This window comes from Dermochelys coriacea, chromosome 17 (assembly GCF_009764565.3).
Source record: "Dermochelys coriacea isolate rDerCor1 chromosome 17, rDerCor1.pri.v4, whole genome shotgun sequence".
Taxonomy (NCBI): Eukaryota; Metazoa; Chordata; order Testudines; family Dermochelyidae; genus Dermochelys; species Dermochelys coriacea.
In genome coordinates this window covers 19,412,033-19,436,479 of record NC_050084.1, presented here as the reverse complement: position 1 = coordinate 19,436,479, position 24,447 = coordinate 19,412,033, and the positions used below count along the sequence as shown (strand labels likewise).

The window sequence follows — 24,447 nt, the reverse complement described above, 5'->3', positions numbered from 1 at the left end:
GAGCTGACATTCGCCTTGAAGGAATCTCTTGTGTCTGATGCTTTCGTTTTTTGGTCTGATACCTGGTCCTTCGCTGGAGTTTGGCTAACGCTCTGTTCCACCACAGAGCTTGGACAAGTCTGCTGAGATGGGCTAAGGCCAGGGTAGAATCTTTCTCAAGAGGCCTAGTGTTCTTCTGCTAAAGATGGTGGTGGCTGCCCGTCCTGCTGCAACAGGGCATTTCCCATCAGGTGTGAGCCAGTGTGCCATGGATACAGCAGAAGCAATCGCTGCAAGGGGGAAGGACAGTTCCTGGAGTCCGTGGACGGGCTCAAGGGTCCCTAATCATTGGAACTTCCCTTTCATGGTGCTGTTGCCTAATTAGGAGTGGCAAGGTTGTCTGCTGCATGATGCAGGCTGTGCCTTTCCTGGTCGAGGCTTTGCAAATGGGGCCGCAGGTCTCGAGGAAGGAGGGGACGTATCGTTCCCCAGCAGCAGAGTCTAGGAGCGGAGGTCAATTCCCCACCCTCCTCGGCTCTGTGTACAGATTTGTGCTGCCCTACAGAGCTGTCCAACAGGAGCGGAGAACCAGCAGCAGCACTCCCCAGGTGAGACAGGGTAGCACGTGACAGCCAGAAAACCCCTCCTCAACTGCAGCTTCTGGTTGAACAAAACCAGAGGCCCCGCCCCTGCATGAAGAATGTAACAGGCTCTAAAATGGGGTAGGAAGGGAGGTCTGAGGCTAAACACAGCTTGAGCCTTCAGGGAGTGATGCTGTGCCCTGAATGCTAGCTTGAAGTGACTTGGCCCATCAGACTAGGTGAATCACTCCACAATGATCAAAAGAAGGGAAGTGGAGGCACCTAGGGGGGATTACTAAGGCATACTTGGCTGTAGTTAGCCCTACCAGCGTCCTCCCTTTAATTCCTTCCCGGCCCTGTTGCTGGAGTTGAAATGTTAATTGAGGAGTAAGTGTCTTTCCTTCCAGGCAGGAGTAAGTTAGTAAGGCTAAGCTCTGGTCTACACAACGTAGATCGACGCAAGGCAGCTTACATCAACCTAACTCTGTCCACACTAAAATGTCACTCACCCCCTTAATAACTCCACCTCCCCGAGAGGCGTAGAGACCAGGTTGATGCGGGGTCTATGTGGACACCGCCTTGCTTCCGTTGACTGTTGCTAGCTTTCAGAAGCCATCCCACATAGACAGTTCCATCGGCGCAAGGATGCGCACGGCCAACACAAGGGGCGAAGTGTGGATGCACACAAGTGCTGTAATTACTGCGGGGACTGTATGCCAATGTAAGTTAGGTTGACTTAATTCGGTAGTGTAGACATGCTGTATGTCTACACTTCAACTGATGCTGTACTTAACCCTCCTCCCCCAGAAGCAGTAACTGGAAGAATTCTGTCTCCACGGGGGGTTAGTTTGGCAGAGTGGCGGCTCCCATGGTGTGGATTTTTCACACATAGCTATGCCGCTGTAAGTTTTCAGTGTAGACCAGCCCTTCGGCCCAAAACATGAATTGTGTCTTATGTAACCCAGGGGCTTAGGGTCTTGTCGAGCGTGAAAGGCCACATCTGTGCAGCTGGTGGCCATCAACCCTGTCTCTGCAGTTCCCTAAGCACTCTGGGAATCATTTGTCTGAGGTTAGCACCTGTAGTGGTGCCCAGGTCTTAAGTGTAGCAGGCTCCTAGATGTACCATTCGGACAAGCACAGGAAAATGCAGATGTTTGAATTGTTTCTTCAACCCTAAAAATCCCCGAATGCCCTGAAGAGAGCTGGAGCACTTCCTTGCTCTTCATCATCCAAGCAAGCTAGTGTCCTAACGTGGATGCTCCTTCCCTCTCGGCCATTAGCCCTGCACTAGCTGTAGCAGAGAAGACTCCAGCTACCATGAAGCCTCCTCTGGGACATTCACCCAAGAAGAGCAGTAAAGCTGCAGGAAATTAGGCTTGCTTTGGGACCAGCCACTTGTGTTTCCTTCTCCTTGAAACTGCGTGGGCACTGGTGATGTCCTTACACAGTGTGGGCCTTCAGAGTGGCTCCCAGCTGAGCAGGCTGCCTGGTGTTGCTCTCTCTGGTGCTGTGAGAAGTAGATCTGAGACTGGGCATTAAATCAAGTGTGAACAAGTCTGATTTCTCACTTGTAGGGGGCTGGGCTGGTGTTTGTCCAAGCCGCTGAGTCATGAATCCGTTGGAGACATCGATCCAATACTTCACGAGCCTGGAAGAAGCAGTGGGAGGCTCAGTAAGATACACACTGGCTTTTGGGGAGCTGGGTTGAGTTCAGACCATGCCTGTTACTGAGTTGGTGGGCTCCTGAGCACGGCCTCGTCCACACCCAAAAGTTGCACCAATTTAAGGTTTAGAAACCAATGTGACTAAATCCAGGCCACCCCCCCAGTGTGGATGGCCTGGCCCAGATACTCAAAGATATTTAGGTGCCTCACCCCCATTGCCATCAATGGAGTGAGGTGTCTGTCTACCTCTGGGGAGCTGGGCCATTGGTCTTAGCTCGGTTTGAATTTCAGCAGAGACCAGTTTGGAGGAATGTGGCGAAAGAGCGCCAGGGCGAGAGAAGCAGCAAACCAGCAATGGACTTGTGGCTAAAGGTAAACCAGTGCCAGGCACCAGGGTGGCCCATTTTGGTATAAACACGCTGGGGGAGTTTTAAAAGGTCAGTGCAAGGGAACAAGGAACTAACCAAGCAGCAAGTTCACCAAATGCTGCGTGTGTTATTCCAACCTCTTGTCCCGTAGCGGCATCAGGATGCAGCCAAGCGAGGGCTGGCGTACAACCTCTGAGCGCAGCAGGCCCTGCGCAGCTCCCGGCAATTGTTTGAACACATGGTGCGGGGGTGGAGGGGCGGGGGACAATAAACTCTTTGCTCTGTGTTTGTACAGGACCTAGCACCGTGGGGTCCTGCTCCACGACTGGGCCTCCTCACTGCTACCGCAAAGCAGCTGCCGTCTCCTCCCAGATGATGGCTCCTAGATTCTATGAGAGTTGGGGATAGGCCCAGTGGTTAGAGCATTGGCCTGCTAAACCCAGGGTTGTGAGTTCAATCCTTGAGGGGACCATTTAGAGAACTGGGGCAAAAAAAAAAAAATTGTGGATTGTGCCTGCTTTGAGCAGGGAGTTGGACTAGATGATCTCCCGAGGTCCCTTCCAACTCTGATATTCTATGATTCCTAAGTCCAAGGCAGCTCAGTTCAGAGGTGATCTAGCTCTTAACCTGTTTCCCCCTGGCTTGGCTAGTACCTGACGCCTGCAGACGTGGCTGTGCTTAACCTGCAGTGTGTGAGTGATCCCCGACAGGAGAGGGGGTGAGATGGACCACCGGTCCGACCCAGTTACGGGATGACTCCGGAGCTCAGCTGAGCACGTGCATAAATGGTTGCTCACATCCCGCCTCGGTCCTGGGTGAGAGAACCCATGTTAACCCTTAGAGCCCTGCCCAGTCCTGGGGTGTCTTGCACCATCACCACTGGATTATGAGGGTGCTGCTGGGGGGAAGGGAAAGGATTTGTGGGGGGAAGAGGGAATGATCGCTGGAGCCAGCCCTGCCCCTCCTTCCCCCTACCAGGTTCCTCCTTTCTGGCTCCCTGCCCTGATCTAAAGGTTCTCACAGGGATAACGGGGCAGCTGCTAGGGACCGCGTCAAGGGAGGAGAGCGACAGGAGTCCGTTCTGCTCCTGTTCCACCACAGAGCTTGGACAAGTCTGCTGAGATGGGCTAAGGCCAGGGTAGAATCTTTCTCAAGGGGCGGAAGTCCTGAGCTGGAAGAGGGAGGAGGAACAGAACAGCAGAGGCCTGTCCCAATCCACCAAGGGCAGTGACAGTATGTGGCGTTTCTCACTTGTAGATCTCAAAGAGCCTACAGAGGAAGGCACTAATGTCCTCTCCATTTTACAGCTGGGGAAACTGAGGCTCAAAGCAGGGACAGCAATTTGCCCACAGTCGCAGAGCAGGACTGTGGCCACAGGAGAACAGCACCCAGCACGCTAAAGAACGGAAACCCCGGCAGGGTTCATCCAGCCGCAGCAGCCCCATGCAAGGTGACGATGCCCGTAGATGATGCTTTCCTGACGCACCGGGTTGTGAGACCAGCTGGGTCAATAATTATCGTGCGGACGGCATCTTGCCCTTCCAGGTGTGCTCTGGGGATATTGTGCATGAATGAGACGGTATTTAGCGTGTGTGGAACAGCCTGGGGGCTTTCCCCTACCCGCTCAGCATGCGGCTGGGCTCCACGGGACATGGTGCAGCCAGACGCTAGATGACCAGCACTTGGCTGCAGGGTGTGGAGGTCATAGAATCATAGAATCATAGAATATCAGGGTTGGAAGGGGCCCCAGAAGGTCATCTAGTCCAACCCCCTGCTCAAAGCAGGACCAAGTCCCAGTTAAATCATCCTAGCCAGGGCTTTGTCAAGCCTGACCTTAAAAACCTCTAAGGAAGGAGATTCTACCACCTCCCTAGGTAACGCATTCCAGTGTTTCACCACCCTCTTAGTGAAAAAGTTTTTCCTAATATCCAATCTAAACCTCCCCCATTGCAACTTGAGACCATTACTCCTCGTTCTGTCATCTGCTACCATTGAGAACAGTCTAGAGCCATCCTCTTTGAAACCCCCTTTCAGGTAGTTGAAAGCAGCTATCAAATCCCCCCTCATTCTTCTCTTCTGCAGACTAAACAATCCCAGCTCCCTCAGCCTCTCCTCATAAGTCATGTGCTCTAGACCCCTAATCATTTTTGTTGCCCTTCGCTGTACTCTTTCCAATTTATCCACATCCTTCTTGTAGTGTGGGGCCCAAAACTGGACACAGTACTCCAGATGAGGCCTCACCAGTGTCGAATAGAGGGGAACGATCACGTCCCTCGATCTGCTCGCTATGCCCCTACTTATACATCCCAAAATGCCATTGGCCTTCTTGGCAACAAGGGCACACTGCTGACTCATATCCAGCTTCTCGTCCACTGTCACCCCTAGGTCCTTTTCCGCAGAACTGCTGCCGAGCCATTCGGTCCCTAGTCTGTAGCGGTGCATTGGATTCTTCCATCCTAAGTGCAGGACCCTGCACTTATCCTTATTGAACCTCATTAGATTTCTTTTGGCCCAATCTTCCAATTTGTCTAGGTCCTTCTGTATCCTATCCCTCCCTTCCAGCGTATCTACCACTCCTCCCAGTTTAGTATCATCCGCAAATTTGCTGAGAGTGCAATCCACACCATCCTCCAGATCATTTATGAAGATATTGAACAAAACGGGCCCCAGGACCGACCCCTGGGGCACTCCACTTGACACCGGCTGCCAACTAGACATGGAGCCATTGATCACTACCCGTTGAGCCCGACAATCTAGCCAGCTTTCTACCCACCTTATAGTGCATTCATCCAGCCCATACTTCCTTAACTTGCTGACAAGAATGCTGTGGGAGACCGTGTCAAAAGCTTTGCTAAAGTCAAGAAACAATACATCCACTGCTTTCCCTTCATCCACAGAACCAGTAATCTCATCATAAAAGGCGATTAGATTAGTCAGGCATGACCTTCCCTTGGTGAATCCATGCTGACTGTTCCTGATCACTTTCCTCTCCTCTAAGTGCTTCAGGATTGATTCTTTGAGGACCTGCTCCATGATTTTTCCAGGGACTGAGGTGAGGCTGACCGGCCTGTAGTTCCCAGGATCCTCCTTCTTCCCTTTTTTAAAGATGGGCACTACATTAGCCTTTTTCCAGTCATCCGGGACTTCCCCCGTTCGCCACGAGTTTTCAAAGATAATGGCCAAGGGCTCTGCAATCACAGCCGCCAATTCCCTCAGCACTCTCGGATGCAATTCGTCCGGCCCCATGGACTTGTGCACGTCCAGCTTTTCTAAATAGTCCCTAACCACCTCTATCTCTACAGAGGGCTGGCCATCTCTTCCCCATTTTGTGATGCCCAGCACAGCAGTCTGGGAGCTGACCTTGTTAGTGAAAACAGAGGCAAAAAAAGCATTGAGTACATTAGCTTTTTCCACATCCTCTGTCACTAGCTTGCCTCCCTCATTCAGTAAGGGGCCCACACTTTCCTTGGCTTTCTTCTTGTTGCCAACATACCTGAAGAAACCCTTCTTGTTACTCTTGACATCTCTTGCTAGCTGCAGCTCCAGGTGCGAATTGGCCCTCCTGATATCTTTCCTACATGCCCGAGCAATATTTTTATACTCTTCCCTGGTCATATGTCCAACCTTCCACTTCTTGTAAGCTTCTTTTTTATGTTTAAGATCCGCTAGGATTTCACCATTAAGCCAAGCTGGTCGCCTGCCATATTTACTATTCTTTCGACTCATCGGGATGGTTTGTCCCTGTAACCTCAACAGGGATTCCTTGAAATACAGCCAGCTCTCCTGGACTCCCTTCCCTTTCATGTTAGTCCCCCAGGGGATCCTGGCCATCTGTTCCCTGAGGGAGTCAAAGTCTGCTTTCCTGAAGTCCAGGGTCCGTATCCTGCTGCTTACCTTTCTTCCCTGCGTCAGGATCCTGAACTCAACCAACTCATGGTCACTGCCTCCCAGATTCCCATCCACTTTTGCTTCCCCCACTAATTCTACCCGGTTTGTGAGCAGCAGGTCAAGAAAAGCGCTCCCCCTAGTTGGCTCCCCTAGCACTTGCACCAGGAAATTGTCCCCTACGCTTTCCAAAAACTTCCTGGATTGTCTATGCACCGCTGTATTGCTCTCCCAGCAGATATCAGGAAAATTAAAGTCACCCATGAGAATCAGGGCATGCGATCTAGTAGCTTCCGTGAGTTGCCGGAAGAAAGCCTCATCCACCTCATCCCCCTGGTCCGGTGGTCTATAGCAGACTCCCACCATGACATCACTCTTGTTGCACACACTTCTAAAATCAAAGTCAAGGTCAAATCACCGAGGGCTGCATGCCCGGCCCAACTGGCACAAGCCCTGTCTAGAATGGCAGAGGGTGGGGGGAGCCCATGTGAAAGGCTCAGGTGCTGTTTAACCCCGAGCTGAGCACAAAGGGCTGAACACACACGAACGGAGCTGCTCCGGAGGGAGGAAGGAAGGATGGGTTTGCGGTTAAAGCCCAGCACCAGGCAATCAGCAGCCATGGCTGCTCTCTCCAGCCCTGCCCCGGATTTGCTGGGAGGTCTTTGGGCAAATCGTTGCTTATCCTGGGGCTTCAGTTTCCCCTGTCTGTAAAATGGGGATCCTGCCCTGCCTCTGAGTGGGAGATGAGGACAGCCAGGTACTGGTGTAATGCTGGGTCTGAGCTGGGGAGCCCAGCAAGGGGGAGATTAACTCCTACAGCATAGGTCTGAGCTGGAGGGGGGCAAAGCAGAGAAACTCCTCCAATGCTGCACTACCTGTCTGAGCTGGAAAGCAGACGTATGGCCAGAGGGAGAGGGGAGAAGCTCTTGTAATGTGGCAGGACAGGCCTGACCGAAACTCCCCCCCCGTCTTCTCCCCTCCTGTTGTCTTTTGTCTGGCCTTAGCAGAGTCCCTCTTTCTCACACCCACCCCCTGCATTTCTTTCACCCTGGGCTTCCTCCTTCACAAATCCCTCGGTCGTCTTTGAACGGCACAAGTGGGGTTTAGTGTCAGGAGCGGTTCTGCTGGTCGCGCCTGCAGCTCTCGCTGGGAATCGGGGCCCACTGGGCTAGAGCCCCAGAGGCCTTATGATGCTGGTTACAATGGAGCGGAACCGGCGGAGGGGAGATTTTGTTTCTTTAACGCTGGCGGTGACTCATGTTTGTTTATTATTTGTGTATCAGCAGCACCTAAGGCCCCAGCCCCGTTGGGCCATGAGCTGTACGTACCCAGAACAGAAGACAGGCTCTGCCCTGAGGCGCGTACAGTCTAAAAGACCAGCCAGAGCCCTGCTGGCCACAGTGTTCTGAAGCGGAGAGATCTGAGCCTTGGGCAGTGAGGGGCGAATTTATAACCGCTCGTGAAGTATTTTCAAACACAATGCGATCTCCTCCTACAGCCACGGCAGCCTTTCCGAGCACCCAGATCCCACCCGAGGGAGCAAGAGGCGGCTTGAATTCAATAAGAACTGACCCCAAACCTTCCCTGCAAAGCCAGGGGAGACGGATGAAAGCAGGGAATGATGTAAGTCATTAGCATGGTGCATTAGCAGGCCTGGATGGGGGCCCAGGACTGGAGCAGCTCCACTGGCAGGGAAAGGGGAGTTGGAAGCCTGTACAGCTTGCAGCTGGACTAAGCCGGTGCTGTGAGCCCTTTGGCGTGAGCCTGGGACTAGCTGGATGGGCCGTGCAGTAAAGAATGCAGAGAATCCAGATTCTCTCCAATTGTCTATAGCGCGTAGGCCAGGGACGATGGTTTGTTTGTTATTAGCTGGGGACTGACCCCGTAAATATGTCAGCAAAGCCTCTGAACTGTGCTCACTGGTTCCATGGACTCCTTCAACCCATGACTCGTGGTGGCACATAGATGTATCACCTGGCGAATGCGGGCCACCCCCTAATGCCAGCAAGCCCCCTGGCAGAACTCCCCCAGCCTTGTCCGGGAAGAGCTCTTGGCATCAGGACACTGTGCTGCTCAGTCCCACCGAGGTCCGCAGGGCTCCACGCCGGAGAGTCCTTCTGCCGTGCTGTAATGACGTGGTCACTCAGTGCAGCCATTCGGCAGGCCCTAGCTGTGCCCCCGACCAGGCTGTGTACAATCCACGGGTCTTTATTGTTTCCTATGGGTAATGTAGGGAAGAATCAGATCTAACAAACATCTCTTGCGATGACCTTGCTGCATAGCTCTGCCTGGCTGCCCCCGCCCTGATAGTGCTCGGAGGGACGGAGGGGATCTTGGCTGTGGGCGGTTATGGTTGTGAATGGGGGAGCCCAGCATGTACAAAGAATCATAGAAGATTAGGGCTGAAAGAGACCTCAGGAGGTCATCTGGTCCAACCCCCTGCTCAAAGCAGGACCAACCCGAACTAAATCATCCCAGTCAGGGCTTTGTCAGTTCAGGCCTTAAAAACCTCTAAGGAAGGAGATTCCACCACCTCCCTAGGTAACCCATTCCAGTGCTTCACCACCCTCCTAGTGAAATAGTGTTGTCTAATATCCAACCTAGACCTCCCCCACTGCAACTTGAGACGATTGCTCCTTGTTCTGTCATCTGCCATCACAGAGAACAGCCGAGCTCCATCCCCTTTGGAACCCCGCTTCAGGTCGCTGAGGGCTGCTATCAAATGTTTCTAGGTAGACGCCAGCCCGTGGTGTGAGACTGGAGCTAACCCAGCAGCCATCCCTATAGAGAGTGGACAGGACCCAGCGTTCTGTTAGGAAAACAGCTGTTCATAGACAACCAGTGTAGGAGCTGTAGCCCGAGAGCTGGCCTCATACACACTGCATGAGTCTGCTAGCCTATGTGCTCCTCCTGAGGCTACGGTAACAGGAATCCAAGTTACCCCTAGATCCCAAATGGAGACAAGGGGCCAGATGATCACTTGGTGTAAATCGGCATATTGAAGCTATGCTGATTTTCACCTTCCTCCTGCACAGAGTCCCACTGCCTGTTTGTGAGAATAGCATCAAGCTCTTAGCTAGCGCTTTTCATCAGTAGAGCTCAAAGCACTTTCCAAAGGCAGGCGGTAGCATTAGCCCCATTTTACAGAGGAAGTCAATAGGGGGCAGAGTCCATTGCAAATTGGGCCCTGCAGTCCCGTAACGAGGAACAGCAAAGAACGAGGTATGGTTTGTATGCTGGAGGCAAATCTAATGGGAAGAAAGGTGAATTTGGGGGGCAAAAAATGGAAACCCACCTGAGATCTTAAAGTTGCTTATGGGAATTAAGGACTACTTGGTTTAGCTTGTTGAAACTACATTTCAGTGGAAATAGAGAAGTGTCAAGATATCTGGCTTTGTTGTCTGGAAACCGGCTGTCTATATTGAGTGCATTCGTGTCTTGCTGTCCTTATTGCAGGTGGAATGTGCATCTGTACAATGCAGCTGTCGGGGTTATGCACATAAGAGGCAAGGCCTGGGTTCAAGCCACTGTAGTTATTGAATGAATAGTGCCAGGATGGGGCCTTATAAAGAGAGGATCAGATACTGGTTAATTTGGCCCCATAAATCTCTCTGTGACAAAAATGCTCCCCAAAAACCCCACCCCAAATATTTGGGATTAAACAAGTGGCCCCAATTTATGTATCTAGGGTGAAATCCTGGCCCCACTGAAGTCAGTGGCAAAATTCCGAAAGATCTCTGTGGGGCAGGATTTCAGCCCGAGTGTCTGATTCTTCTTAGGTAACATTTTTATGTCATTGGAAAAACAAACACACACACACACGCTTTACTGTCCCGTCACTGAAAATGCAGTCCAGCCCAGAGAGCTTCCTTTTCCTGGTGATTTGTACAATCCTCTCTCCTAATTACCCTTGAAACAGATCCACCTGTCTCTAGGTAATAACCTCAATGCCAGAACTGGGGGCAGGGGCCCTCTCACTTTGCAGGAAGACAGTGTTCTGGAGGAGTTATTTCTGCGCTCTCTGGAATGGCAGGAATGCCATGTGAAAGCTGGGGGGGAGGCGTGTTTCCAGCCCCACAGGCCCAGAAGGGAGAGGGACAAGATAGGAATTAGCATGTTGCTGAGGCATGCACAATACAGCTCTGTAGCTCGTAAGGCAGCACGGTTCAGTGGGTAAAGGCACCAACTAGGCAGCAGGAAGCTCTGCTACTTGCTCACAGTGCGACCATGGGCAAGTCACGGGGGCCGAAGTTTTCAAAAGTGGCCTCTAAACATAGGTGCCTCCAATTTTGGGTCCCAGCGTGGGACACGTAGAGGGCCTGGCTTGCAGAGGTGCCCGCTCAAAGCCACAACACTCAAATACTGAGCCACTCAGAATTAGAGCCCACTTTGGGAATCAGAGAAGCAGCCGTGTTAGTCTGTATTCACAAAAAAGAAAAGGAGGACTTGTGGCACCTTAAAGACTAACAAATTTATTTGAGCATAAGCTTTCCTGAGCTACAGCTCACTTCATCGGATGCATTACCTTAGAGACTAACAAATTTATTAGAGCATAAGCTTTCGTGAGCTACAGCTCATTTCATCGGATGCATGCTCACGAAAGCTTATGCTCAAATAAATTTGTTAGTCTCTAAGGTGCCACAAGTACTCCTTTTCCACTTAGGGAATGTCAGCTGTGGAGGGCACTGTGCCTCAGTTTCCCCCTCTACAAAATGGGCATAACGCTGTTGATGCATCTGTGTAAAACGCTGTGAAGTGCCTGACTGAAGACTCTCTCCATCCACTAATCACCCCGGTTCTGTTTATAATCAGAGGCCCGAGGCGTAATGCTCGGAGCTGGAGTTGAAGCGGACCCTGCGTGGGTCTGGGTCAATCCTCTCTAGAGATTAACCCCAATCGAATAGGCTGAAGCTGGAGTGGGTTCAGGACTGGTGGCCTGGCAGCCCAGACGTCGGACTGGGACTCGAGATGCGCGTTCAAGGTCTAGCTCCGCCGCCGCCCTGCTGGGTGACAGAGGAAAAGGCACGTGGGCGCTGACATTCACGCCCCCGCAATGGGCCGGGGGTTCAAAAAGCCCCACTCCCCTGCAGGCACCTAACAAGGGAGCAGATGTCGGAAAGATCTCAGCAGCCGATGGGCTGAAAATCTGGCCAGGGGGTGGGTGCTGAGCCCCTCTGACCATGCTGGTCCTTCACCTCCCTGTGTCTCCATCGGTAATACCCTCCTACCGCCGAGGGTCATTTAATGGGACGGGGACTATGAAAACATGGCCGAACCCCCCTCAACATCAGGGCTCTTAAGACCAGAAGGGACCATTGTGATGCTCCTGCAAAACAAAGGCCAGGGAACCTCACCTAGGGATCCTTGCCTGGAGCTTGGCCCCTTGCCTTCCCTGTGCGTGGGGTTCGGATCCAGGCCCCTGGAGAGTAACAGTGGCACCCTGGGAGTCAGGTTCGCAGCTGAGGGCCAGGTGGAGCAAGGCAACGCGCACGGGGTCCAAGGAAACCCAGCCATGGGGATGACTGACTGGGCTTGACCGGAAGGTTGCAGGCCCTGGGCCAGCCCAGCCCAGCCTCCAGAGGGGAACGGCCGCTAGTCTTGGGCTCTCTCTACCCCGGCCATAGGGAATTGCCTTCGTTCCCAGCCCAGCTACTGCATTTTCATGACCAGCCTTTGGGGCCCTGGAGCTTTGCTGCAGAACTAGCCTGACCTGTTTGCTATCTGGGCCTCGACCCCCCCCAGCAAGGAATGCAGGTGGCTGGGAGCTGGGGGGCGGAGGGCACAGCAGAGACCCTGGGGGCAGGGACATATCTTAAGCGGCGGGGAGAGGGGAGATCTTTCCTCTCTGCCATCCTCTTCACACTAGTGCACAGGACAGAGAGCAAGGCACAGGGGCCCTCGCTGTCCTGCTCCAGGTCAGGCCAAGACACAGACAGAGAACCCATGCCGTCCACTGCTGCAATGGGGCTGCTGCTGGTGCTGACTGGGATCGGCGCGGGCAGGGTCCTAGGTGAATCTTTTGACTATTACAGGGGATAGTGGTCTGGTGGTGCTGCTTGCTGGGAAGGGGCAGAGCTATGGGGTGGATGGGCAGAGAAGGGGAAGCTATGGGATGGATGGGTGGGGAGGGACGCTATGCGGTGGATGAGCAGAGAAGGGAGAGCGATGGGGTGGATGAAGGGAGAGGGAAGCTATGGGGTGGAAGGGTGGGGAGGGACGCTATGGGGTGGAGAGAGGAAGGGAGAAGCTGTGGGGTTGAAGGGTCTTGTCCCCTAAATACTGAGCAGAGGGAAAGAATCTGGGGGACTTTTCTTCCCCAGAAGGTCTTTGCTGGGGGGATTCACCCCCCTGCATATATTGAGAGCTGTTAAACCCCTGCTCAGACTGGTGTTGGGAAGCAGTTTGGGGAGGCCCCGGGGAGGCCCCCTTGACCTCCAGGGCATTTGGAGTGATCAGATATGGGGCGAGTTCATTAGCTCCCGTTTGGGGCAGTTACCCGCTGGGGAAGGCAGCCCCGGCTTCAGGATGGAGCTGGGCTGGCTTCCACCAGGGCTTTCCCTTGGCGAGATGGAGCGGGGGGGCCTTGTCCCAGACTTGGACCCTCAGCATAGCCTGGGCAGGAGGTGGGTCTCTATTGCTTGGATGGCGAGGGGGATACAGAGCCTTGCACCTCAGGCTTTGGCTTCTGAGCCAGCCCATTGTGGGAAGAACTGAGAGCTGCTGCCTCGGGCGGGCGGTGATTTGGTGCCTGCCTGCGCACTTGGTCCAGTTCCCCGCTGCCCTGGTCACCAAAGAGCCATGCTGGCTCGCCCTTTGTGGTCAGCCTCAGCAGAGAGGCCATGGGGCACATGATCCAAGAAGCTGGCGCTGCCCACGTCATGCCAGAGCAGGTGAGCTCCGTGAGGCAGGGACAGTCCATGAGCGGGGCTCCCCAGTGCTACTACACCAACAGCACCCCCAGGGGATTTGGGGTCCAGGCTGCCAGCTCAGCACGGAGGTCCTAGGTCCGGAGGCCACAGCATGCTGAGCTCATCAGCAGGGACGGCACTCCCGGCCAGGGTTTGTGTTTGCCCAGCAGGGCACAGTGACCCACTAGTGGTAATTGTGTTGCTGCATTGTGACATGGCTGGCTTTGAGTCACAACCTCACACCACGTTGGGGCGACATTGCCCCCCGGGGCAGGCGGGCTGCTGCATCGGTACTGACGCCACACGACGTCACCAGCTGCTGTGCCCATGACCACGCGGACTCCTGTGCCTTGCAGGATGGCCGGCCACGGGGACCCACCCTGTCCATTCAGCTCAGCAGCACACCCAGCGGGCCCCCCAGTTCTCCCCAACACGGGCTGCTCTAATTTCATGTGGGTGGGGGTGAATTTTGCTCAGCTACACCAGTGTGAATCTGGCTTGACTCCGGATTCCCACTGCTCTAACGGACTGAGTTTAGCTGGTCTGCAGGAAGCTATTTCCAGTGGGGGGCATCCATCACCTTGGATGCTGAGGGCCAGATCCTCAGCTGTTGTAAATCAGGGTCACTTCATGGAAGTCAATGGAGCAATGCCCGTTTACCCCAGTAGCAAATGATGCCAACTGAGGATCAGGCCCCAAATGCCAGTAGGGTCCATTTCAGTGAATCTGGCTTGTGATCAGAGGCATGAAGTCTTAGATCCCTCAGCATTAAGTAGGATAACGCTGGATCTTCTTGTGATCCGGAGCCATGTCCAATCCCTTTGTGACTCGTGCTAAGGGACACGCTAGGGTACTGGTCGTGCACGACTGAGCCTTTCTCATCTTGGTCACAGATTCACTCCAGGTCAGCAGAGAACTCAGCGGCTAAGATCCAATCGCCCGCTGGTGACCTGTGTGAAATGGGCACAACGACTGGAAACATTAGCGAGTGCCCTGGTGGGTGGTATCTGCGTGGAGACCATGGGCCAGCTTTTGTTCTGTTACACCGCTTCAAAGCGTTGGCGTATTTGGGTGGTTGTGTCCCAGGCATGGATCAAGGCTCCCATGTTGCTAGGAGCTGTACATACTTGCAACAAAGTGTTGGCCCCTGCCAGTTGGAGTGGGAGAGGAGAGACCAGGGGCTGCAACAAACCAGTGGAATCGAGCCCGTCCTGGTCAGCCGGGTAAGCAGCTGTCACAGCTCACCGGCTGCCTATGCACTCATTTGAGCGGCGTTACTCCAGATTTACGCTCAGAATCTGGCTCAGAATGGTGGAATCTCCATCTTTAGAGGTTTTTAAGGCCCGGCTTGACAAAGCCCTGGTTGGGATGATTAGTTGGGGATTGGTCCTGCTTTGAGCAGGGGGTTGGAGTAGATGACCTCCGGAGGTCCCTTCCAACCCTGATCTTCTATGATTCTATGAATGCTCACTCTATGACCACAGCTGCCGTGGGCCCATCAGCCCAGTGACAATGCTGGGGAATACCTGCGTTCAGAGGGAAATGAGAAGCATTGGGTTCCCCACCCCTCGCTCTCTGCTAGGCCCCGTGTCCGCCTCACTGTGTGTGTTGCCCTTTGTGTTTCTCCAGAGACTGTCCCCTACACGCCCCAGATCACTGCCAAGTCACTGGAAGGGAAGCTCACCGCTACCACCTTCACGCTGGACCAGCCCATCTGCATCTTCGATCAGTACGTGAACGGCACCGATGACATCTGGCTGGTCGTTGCCTTCACTAACGGTACGTGCGGCTCCAGACCCCGCCAGGCACCTTTCCCTGTGCCTACAACAGCCTTTGCCAGCCCCAATATGGCACTGTCTGAGGAGGAAGTTCACAGCCGCCTCTATTCCTCTTTTGGTTTTTCCTTCCTCCCTTGCTTGAGAGATTGTAGGGCTGTGTGCCCTCTCTAAGGAGCACCAATTTGCAGCTACCCTGGGTTACCCCCGGCCCTAGTAAAGGCAACGGGGTCAGAGCACGGCACTAGGAGGCCTGTGGTTTAGTCCTGGCTCTGCAACTGTCTCACTCTGTGGCCTTGAGCTAGTCACGGAGGCTCAAATTTTCAAAAGCAACCTCTGAATTTGGCTGCCTCAATTCCTTGAGGCCTGAGCTAGCGGGAAGCTAAATAAGATCCTCTGTCCAGGCCAGATTCAGGCAGGATGGAAAGCAGCCATCCAAATGATCTGCACTGTGCCCAGCCAAGCGGAAGAGGGAGCCGGAGGACACCATAATGTAAATGAGTTCAGAGAAATCCGAGTTTGCATGAAATTTTAGGCTGGGCTCTAGAGATTCCTAGAATGTGGGGTTTGCCACACCGGATCAGGCCGCCCGCTGGTCCTTCAGGTTGGTATCTTGCCTCCAGCTGCGGCTTCAGGAGAACACCTGCTCCCTTGTGCACCTCGCCAATTGCACAATGCTGTGAATGGAGCGGAAATACCCCTGCAGCTCTCACCTTACCCCCTGGAGCGTGACTTTGGATTGCTCATATCTGAGCGTGGGGATGGCTTTACCCAGCCCTTTGAAAAAATCCTGCCGCAGATCGAGAAGCTAACGACCTGCCAGGGTTCCTAGGGGAGCAAGAATCCTCTGGATCCCTAACCCAGCCAGCCTGGCAGTGACCTCACATTCATTACCCACTGCCCCATTTTCACGGAGGGCATAGCTGTGCTGACTCTCTGGAAAACCTGTTGACCCTGTGCCAACGCAGCCCCCAGTGTAGACGCAGCTAGGCTGACGGAAGAGTGCTCTGCAATGTAGACAGTCTTGCGGCCCCCGCTCCATTCCCCAGCACTGGGAAATCACAAACATCTTGTGCATTTCAGCCCAGCAGCGTGTCTTGTGGCCGCTGATTTGCAGCTTTCGCCTGTGCTCCATGCCCGTGGCGACGCACCGCTCTCTGTCCTGGCGTGGCAGCACCCTCGCTGGGACCCGCAGGCTTTGGGCACAAGGGTGTCACAGCCCACACGGCCTGGTGATGAGCCATCCACAGGCCACTCTCACGATTTTGGTTCCTGGTGTGCACAGGGCAGAATTATTGCCTTACAGCAGGAGAATGCCCACCCATGGGCCATCCCTCCTGCTTACGTTCACACTGGGACACGTACACTTAGGCCCTGAGGCCAGTAATGCAGCAACTGGGCTGAACACACACCCCGCACCCACCCACCGAGCAGATGGGTCAGATGTAGGGAAGGTCTTCCCTGCAGAGTTAACTCAGGTGATCAGCCCCTGGATCTGAGCACCTGGGCCAGCCTCACCCAGGTGTCAACAGCCCTGCTGCAAAGTAACTTCAGGGGGCCCATCTCATGGTTCGTAGCACTGCAGTGAGCTGAGCGGTGAATTGGAGAGAACAGGTCTGTCCTCCTGGGCACACGGGGTGAATCGTGGGAAGGCAGCGCAGTTATCAGCACTGGCCTGGTTCATCCTATGTCCCTGTTGGAAAATGGACAGGTGGCTAGCCTGAGGGAAAGCCTCCCTTGGGTTTGAGCCTGTACCCCCTACTGGGTCAGTTAGTCGGGTTGAAAACGCCACTCAGTTGGGGTGAGCAGGTTTGGTATGTGGACGGGAAGAGGGCTGGGAGCAGCCCATGAGTAAAAACCAGAGTTAACTCTACAGTGAGGACAGATCCCTGTTCAGGTCACAAGCCCTAACACTGCTCTAGCTAATGTAGACCCTATGTTGGCCCAAGGAGTAGCAGCTTGTGCTTTCAGTGCAGATCAACCCAAGCTCCATCCTGACTCACAGCCACAGGAGGAGCTGAGCTTGCTCAAGCAATGACCTTAGCAGTCAGGGGTCTATCCTGGAATAATCCCCATTCCAAACCTGTGCCTTTCTATACTCATGGGGTTTGGTTGCAGGTTTTTCTAATGTATTTAGGGGCTTTTCTAAGGTCCCTATCTCCACAGCATCTGTGCCACTCAGCACCAATGGATTTTGCTTCCCAGCACAACTGTGACCTAAGGAAAGATTTACAGGTGGGGAAACTGAGGCACTGTGGGATTAAATGACTTGCCCAGGGTCAGCCTTGGAGTCAGTGGCAGAGCTGGGAATGGACCGACCATCTCCCAAGTCAAGTACCTTGACCACCAGCCCACCCTTCTCGCCTAATCCAGGAACGCCCTCTTCTCTTTCATCCACAGCCACATCCCATTTCAAAAATCCAGCCTCCAAGATCCAAATCCCTCCCTACCAGAAGCTATCGACCGCTCTCCATTACATGACGCTGAAGAGTTCCATAGCCTTCTACCCATGTGCTGAAAACAGGGCCGCTAGCGTGCTCCGGGTTGGCAGTGACACCTCCTGCAAAGATGACCGCAGCCTGGAGTACTGCAACGGACCCCTGCCTCATCCCGGGCCTTACAGGTACGACAGTCTGAGCACAGGCATCCCTGCAGATAGGGGCCTGGCTACCCTTTCCCTCACGCAGCGGAAATCAGGAGTAACTCCCAGGCAGAAAGCGGACTCACGCTGATGGCGGCAGGAGGAGGCTCAGTCCCATATAATCCGAAAAGCTTATGCTCAAATAAATTCGTTAGTCTCTAAGGTGCTACAAGTCCTCCTTTTCTTTTTGCGAATACAGACTAACACGGCTGCTACTCTGAGTCCCGTATAGTTAGAGATTAGAGGTTTATTATCACCTGTATTTGCTGTAACCCCTAGGAACCACTGTCCTGAACCAGGGCCCCACTGTGCAAGGTGCTGTACAGACACAGGATAGACAGATGGTCCCTGTCCCGAAGAGATTCTTGATAACAAATTCAACCTCTTTAATATTAACTCCCCCTGTCCCTCCATTCCCACCCTCTCTGGCTTTCTGTCTCCTCGGATTGGTGCAGCATCCCTTGCAACCTTCGAAGCTTGCTCTTTCCCAGTCTAGAACTCACTCGCGCACAGAATCCAGCACATGCATTTGGTAAGGAGCCTCCCGTTTCTTTTTAACCCACTCTCTGCAGCTGGGTTGGCTGGGGTGCAAGGAAGTTTAAGGAGCCTGCTAGATCCTGGCTCCTGGATCACAGGGCTGGGTCTGCCACCTCTTTCCACTCCAGTCACTCAGTTGCCTTTTGTAATTAACTGGCTCTTTAACGATGAGTGCTCCAGTGTGTTCATTTCTGCCGTCCTGTCCTCGCAGTCCTGATGCAAGAGTCACCTGCTCTTCCTCACCTGCCGCTCAGAAAAACACCATTCCTTCTCTCTTCTCACTGTTCTTCCATTCTCTCTCTTTCTCCCCTTATTTCTGAAGCGCTACTCCCCAGCCCCTGTCTTAAGACACCAACTAACTCCTGAGCATGGCGGGCGGAGTGGTTTGCAATATCTAATCCCACATGGTGCTGGGGAAAGGGGCACCACCAGGGAAGCAACCAGAGAAGACCCCTGTGCTGGCTACCTGAGCGGAGAGTTGGGTTAGATTCTGCCTTTAGTTTACATCCTTCCAGCCCGTTGACTTTAGCGGGTTTGTGCAGGTGTGTCTCAGGGCAGGATCTCACCCAGGAAATTTGCTGGCACCAGGGGGCTTTGCATTTTGGAGGTTTCTACATACACTGAAAGATACAGAACAAACCTCTATGTCAGAACTGCAGTTCCTCAGGCTGTCTGAGGACAGGTTACTTGCAGAATAACATTCAGCCACTAGATATCTCCCTGTGCTCCATACGCTTGCAGGCAGGGCGTGGTGCCTGGTAAACAAGGGTAACCATGCTGGAATTTGAGCTGCGTGGCAACCTGTTTGTGTCTCTAATCAGAAGCTGTTTTCTTTAACAAATACCTCCCGCTTAATGACAGGTTTCAGAGTAGCAGCCGTGTTAGTCTGTATTCGCAAAAAGAAAAGGAGGACTTGTGGCACCTTAGAGACTAACATTTATTTGAGCATAAGCTATGAAGTGAGCTGTAGCTCACGAAAGCTTATGCTCAAATAAATTTGTTAGTCTCTAAGGTGCCACAAGTACTCCTTTTCTCCCGCTTAAGGAGGACTTTGATTCCATAGACCGTGACTAAGGTTAAGATTTTGTTACTGTTATTTTTAGTAAATGTCATGGCCAGTCACAGGCAATAAACAAAAATTCACTGGAGCCATAAGGCAGGGAAGAGACGGCTGGGGGGGGTGAAAATGACAACTGGACCTTGGGGGTAGGGGGGCTAAGAGCCCAAGTGGACTGACAGCCAAAGTCCCACCACCACTGGGGGAGGGGTGCACAGCCCCAGCTCCACCCCCACTGCTGACAGCTGAAGTCATGGAGGTCCAGTAAAGTCACAGAATCTGTGACCTCCGTAACTAAATTGTATCCTTAACCACGATAGTCTGAGTGTCTCTCTTAGCATACACTGCACTTGCCGATCACTGTCATACCTAGGTCCTGCTATACCAAAGGCTGATAATACTGAACATCTGACATCTGCTTTGGGGATCTTCAATCTAGCGGAGAAAGTCAGAATAAGATCCACTGTCTGGGAGCTGAGACTCAACAAATTCAGACTAGAAATAAGGCATAAGTATTTAATAGTGAAGGTAATTAGCCACTGGACCAACTGACCTTGAGACCCAGGGCAGTCTCCACCTCCTGAAGTATCTAAGGCCAGAGCGGATGGCTTTCTAACAAGGATGCTATGGGACAAGTGGGAATTATGGGCTCAACCCAGGCATGAGTGGGGGAGGTTTTTCAGGAGGTCCGGCTACATGATCAGGATGGGCCCTTCCAGCCTTGAATAACTAGGACTCGGGGTAAAGGTGATGGCAAGAAGAAAGAGCCAGGTCCTCTACTGGGGTAATTCACCCTAGCGCCATTGGATTCAGTAGAGCTGCAGCGAGATGTACCGGCAGAGGGTCCAATAGATTGGTGTCTTGGGCCAGCTGTCTGGAGACAGCCTGTGGACAGACAGACCCGGTATTTGTCAGTGACAAGTTGGGTCAGTTTTGCTCTCCAAGCATGATAGGCCTCGGTGACTTTGCCGTTTGCAGCTGCATCCCTGATGCTCCAACATGGGCTGGGCTGGAGCCCTGCCAAATTTCCCTGATCTTCTCTCTCCTTTTGTTGCCCCCTCTTTCAGAGTGAAATTCCTCATCCTGGATACCAATGGGTCCAAGGCAGAGACAAGATGGTCCCAACAAATTATGCTGAAGCAAGGTAACCCTGGAAGAACAGGGAAGGGGCTTCTTGCATTGAAAGCATCTTGGGGGAGGGTTTTTGTCTCCTTTAAGCCCACTCTCATGGCAGCAAATAGGGACTTGGGTTCCTGACTCACCCTCTGCACACTTCTTGGGGCTTGTTAAACAGGATGGTACATACCAGCCAGAGCTGGCAGTTCCCAGGGTGTCTCCTTGCACGCCCCCTGTCCCTCCCTGCTCAGAGATACTCTGCCTTTTAACCTCCTGAGTTGTCGTTAATTGGGCCCGCCTGGTCTAGTTGCCAGGGTGAGTCAGTAGAACAGCTTTGCACCTCCCTATAGGCCCCTACAGCCTGATACTCGGTCAGAAGCCTTGAGTGACCAGGCTACGTTACAACTCCCTACTGGGAATTGGACACTGAGCTCCCGGGGCATCGCGCCACCCATACAAACCTGGGAGAGGGAAGTGACTGTCCGAGCAGCATTAAGGGAGCTGGCCCTAAACTATCCCAGCTTCCGCCATCCTCCCCGCTATTTCCTCTCCTCCCTTCCCTGCTGGATCCCTTCAGTCCCCACCACCCTCCCTGGTGCCTCCCAGCCCATCCCCTCCGGCTCCCTGCCCGTGGTGAAAGCTTCCCCGGCTGTGTGCCCCAGGTCGCAAGGCGCGCTCCATCGACACCTGGCCTGGGAGGCGCAGTGGTACCATGGTCGTCATCACTTCCATCCTCTCCAGCTTCATCGGCGTCCTGGTGATCTTGTTCCTCTGCACGGTCGCCTACGAGTGGTGAGTGCCGAAGCCCGGAGGGAAGCGCAGCCCGGTGCAGCCTTGAAGCAGAGACTGGCTCGACCTGGGGGGGGCAGAAGCGGGAATCTGTGAACCCAGGCCGGTGAGAACGCTCTGGATGTGCTTTCTTTGGGGAATGGCGAGTGAGCTGCCCTCCCCACCTGGCACTCACGCAGCACCGACCCTCTCTGCTCAGCACCCTGGGGTCAGAGGGCAGCAGCTCGGGTGGGGCTGGCATGCCCCGGCCATGGCCCCACAGCACTGGGCCCCCCCAGCAGCCACTCGGCCTGGCACTGCGGGAGGATTGGGCGCTGCGTGGTCCGTGGTGCTCACCAGCTGCTTGTTTGTGCCTTGTTTACAGCTTTAAGCTTTGGCGTCGAGAGGAGCCTGCGGTCCCGGAGGAGCCACCCATTGGGTCCTTCAGAGAGAGGCAGTATGATACCCACCACATCCCCCCGTCGCAGGCTCCAGCCCAGCCCCACAGCGACGTGCCCCGGCCTCACTCGCCGGCCGCCTCTCCGTAGGAGCCCAGAGCTTCCCGCAGGCCATCGTCCTGGGCTCAGCACACTGGCACCCTCAGAAGCCTCGCATCCCATTTATACACCCGTGCCCTCCCCATCATGCACCCCGCTGCACAGTGTCCCCTGTAAACCCTGGACCCCAGCGTTCCCATCACGCACCCTGCTGCCCGGCGTCCCCTATATACCCTCGACTCCAGCATCCCCTACGCTCCACAACCCCCAGTGTCCCCATCTCGCACCCTGCTGCCTCGTGTCCCCTATATACCCTGGACCCCAGAGTCCCCTACGCTCTCCAACCCCCAGCATCCCCATCACGCACCCTGCTGCCCGGCGTCCCCTATATACCCTCAACCTCAGCATCCCTACACTCCCCAACCACCAGCGTCCCCATCATGCACCCTGCTGCCCGGCGTCCCCTATATACCCTGGGCTCCAGCATCCCTTACGCTCCCCAACCCCCAGCATCCCCATCACGCCCGATGCCCCAGCATCACATGTCCTGCTGCCCAGCGTTCCCTCTGTGCCCCAAACCCCAGCCTCCTACATGCTCACCCTGGTGCTCTAGGATCACCAGCTCGGAGAGGAGATGCTCCATGCTCCCCATCTGGGGTATCCAGCCTGGCCTGACTGGCTGTGCTGCTTCCCACTTCCCTGGGACTGACTTTACAGGACACAGAGCAACAGCTGGGGAAGAAGGGGAGTAAACAAGCCACGTCCTCTGCTCCTGCCAGTCAAAGGGTCCTGTCTGTTAACTCCAATAGGCAGCTGCCTGGTGCATCGGGCTGGGCACTGGTGACACTCAGGGCACCTCGGTCGTTTGTTTCTCGCAGGCTTTATTCACCTCCTGGAACTGTTTATGAAGCCAGATTAACTGGAGGAGCTAGTGGCTGGGCAATCCCATGATGAGATCAGAGCTCCATATACAGAACCGGAGGGATTAAAAAGCCCTTGAGAAACAAAGACTATCCCCACCCTGGCTAATGGGTCCCGTGCTTTGATCCCATTTCTTTACCCCCAGCGTAGGGAATAGGACCCGTCTGTGCTGTCAGCGGGAATGTGATGGAGGTGTTCCTGGCCCACCAGCACTGCAGTTGTGGCTCCAGGTTCACATGGGTGTAGGGCCGGGCCCCTAGCCACGCTCCTCCTGAGCGCTGGGGACATTTGGGCCTGGATCTAGAACAGGGCTCCTGTCAAAGAGAAGCAAATTCCAGCCAGGGGTGTAGCCGGCTGATGGGCACCTGAACACACAATGACCCCTCGGCACCCCGCGCTCCCCACCACCTGCAATTGTCGCAGGAGCCTTGGGGCTAGAATGACAGCCCTGCCCTGGCCAGGCCCACGTGAGCACTGGCACACCTGTGCTTCAATACGCCGGGAGGCCGGAGCCCAGGGATCTGTGCGCAGCGCCTGCTGACATCAGTGTGGCCTCAGGGCTCTGGAGTGGCCAGGAAGGAGGCGCCTCATCTCTGACGGGGGCCCTTTCCGAAGTCTGCAGCCCTGCAACAGAGCCAGCCCCGGGCCCCCTCGGACAAGCAAGTGCTGAGGAAAGAGGTCAAGCCAACCCCCACCCGGCCTTCCCAGATCTCTGCCTGGAGTCTGAGATTCCAGCCCCACAGGGGCCCAGCCAGGCTCCAGGGGTGGAGCAGGGACTCAACCCAACACCCATGGAAGTCACTGGGCTTGGAGCAGGCCCTCAGCTCAGCCGGCTGCAGGATGGAGTGGCCCCTCCAGGTGATGGAGCAGCCCAGCAGCGATGCGGCCTTAGGTGCTTTCCCCTAGAGCCCCTAGAACTTGTTTCAAGACCAGGGCCCAATCCCTCTCCCTTCCCCTCCCGCATTGGAAGCCATCCTCAGGGACCAGCCGGCCGGCCGGTGTGAGAGGTTCAGCTTCTGTGGTTCTTGTATATACTGCTGGGGAAAGGTGGGTTCCTCTTTTCATCTCATCGGAGCCCGGCCAAGTAAACTGAAGTTTGCATTTTTGAGCCGCTGCCTCGCTGTCCTCCTTTGCGCCCTCTGCAGCGGTCACAGTCCGGGGACTCCCAGCCCTTGGGCCACAGGAGGGAGCCGGTACGGCAGAACAGCTGACGGGCCGCCGCAGGCCCACAGAGGGTCCACGCAGCTCGCGTCCCAGCCTTGTCGGGCTTTGCTCACCAGCCCCACCGTATCCCCTCAGGAATGCCAGGCAGCTCACCCTGCCATCTTGTGGCCGAACAGTGTAACTGCAATCAAACCCATCGCTCCCGGCGACGGCTTTTCATGCGCTTGCATTTATGGGGCTCCTTTCATGCAAAAGGCTGGCGCAGCGTGCGCTTACGGGGGGCCAGGGTGCTCGTCCAGACCATGGCTGTGCCTGTGCTCCCTCGGCCGCTGCCAGTCATGAAGTTCCTGGCCCCGATCTGTAAGGAAGGGAGTATTGTCGTGGACAGGAATGGGGCAGTGTGCCTGTTCGAGTGTCTGCTGGGATGGAAGCCACCGGCCCCTAACCCAGCAGCACTGGAGGCCTTGTATGTTTGTAGCTAGTAGCTAGTTGGTAACACACTGATCTGGAACCCAACCGAGCCCATGGGGTTTCCTCAAAATCGTATACGTTCGAGGGAAATCGGTGTGGCCTAGTGGCTCGAGCA

General features: G+C 54.5%; 1 protein-coding gene across 1 annotated transcript; it reads left to right on the top strand.

The window, feature by feature from the left end:
• Positions 1-12,319: 12,319 nt before the first annotated feature.
• Positions 12,320-23,805, top strand: LOC119844481 (uroplakin-3b). Its single transcript, XM_038375310.2, has 6 exons — positions 12,320-12,487; positions 15,015-15,164; positions 17,561-17,783; positions 20,463-20,539; positions 21,174-21,303; positions 21,665-23,805. Exons 1-6 carry the CDS (start codon positions 12,421-12,423, stop codon positions 21,825-21,827), a joined length of 810 nt encoding a protein of 269 aa, XP_038231238.2. The 5' UTR covers positions 12,320-12,420; the 3' UTR covers positions 21,828-23,805.
• The last annotated feature ends 642 nt before the right edge of the window (positions 23,806-24,447 follow it).

Bases quoted from the DNA above. Each gene is read 5' to 3' on its own strand.
- LOC119844481 (XM_038375310.2), top strand. From the start codon at position 12,421: ATGCCGTCCACTGCTGCAATGGGGCTGCTGCTGGTGCTGACTGGGATC. The intron at 12,488-15,014 runs GTGAATCTTTTG...GTGTTTCTCCAG, and splicing joins CGGCGCGGGCAGGGTCCTAG to AGACTGTCCCCTACACGCCC. The intron at 17,784-20,462 runs GTACGACAGTCT...CCCCTCTTTCAG, and splicing joins CCTCATCCCGGGCCTTACAG to AGTGAAATTCCTCATCCTGG.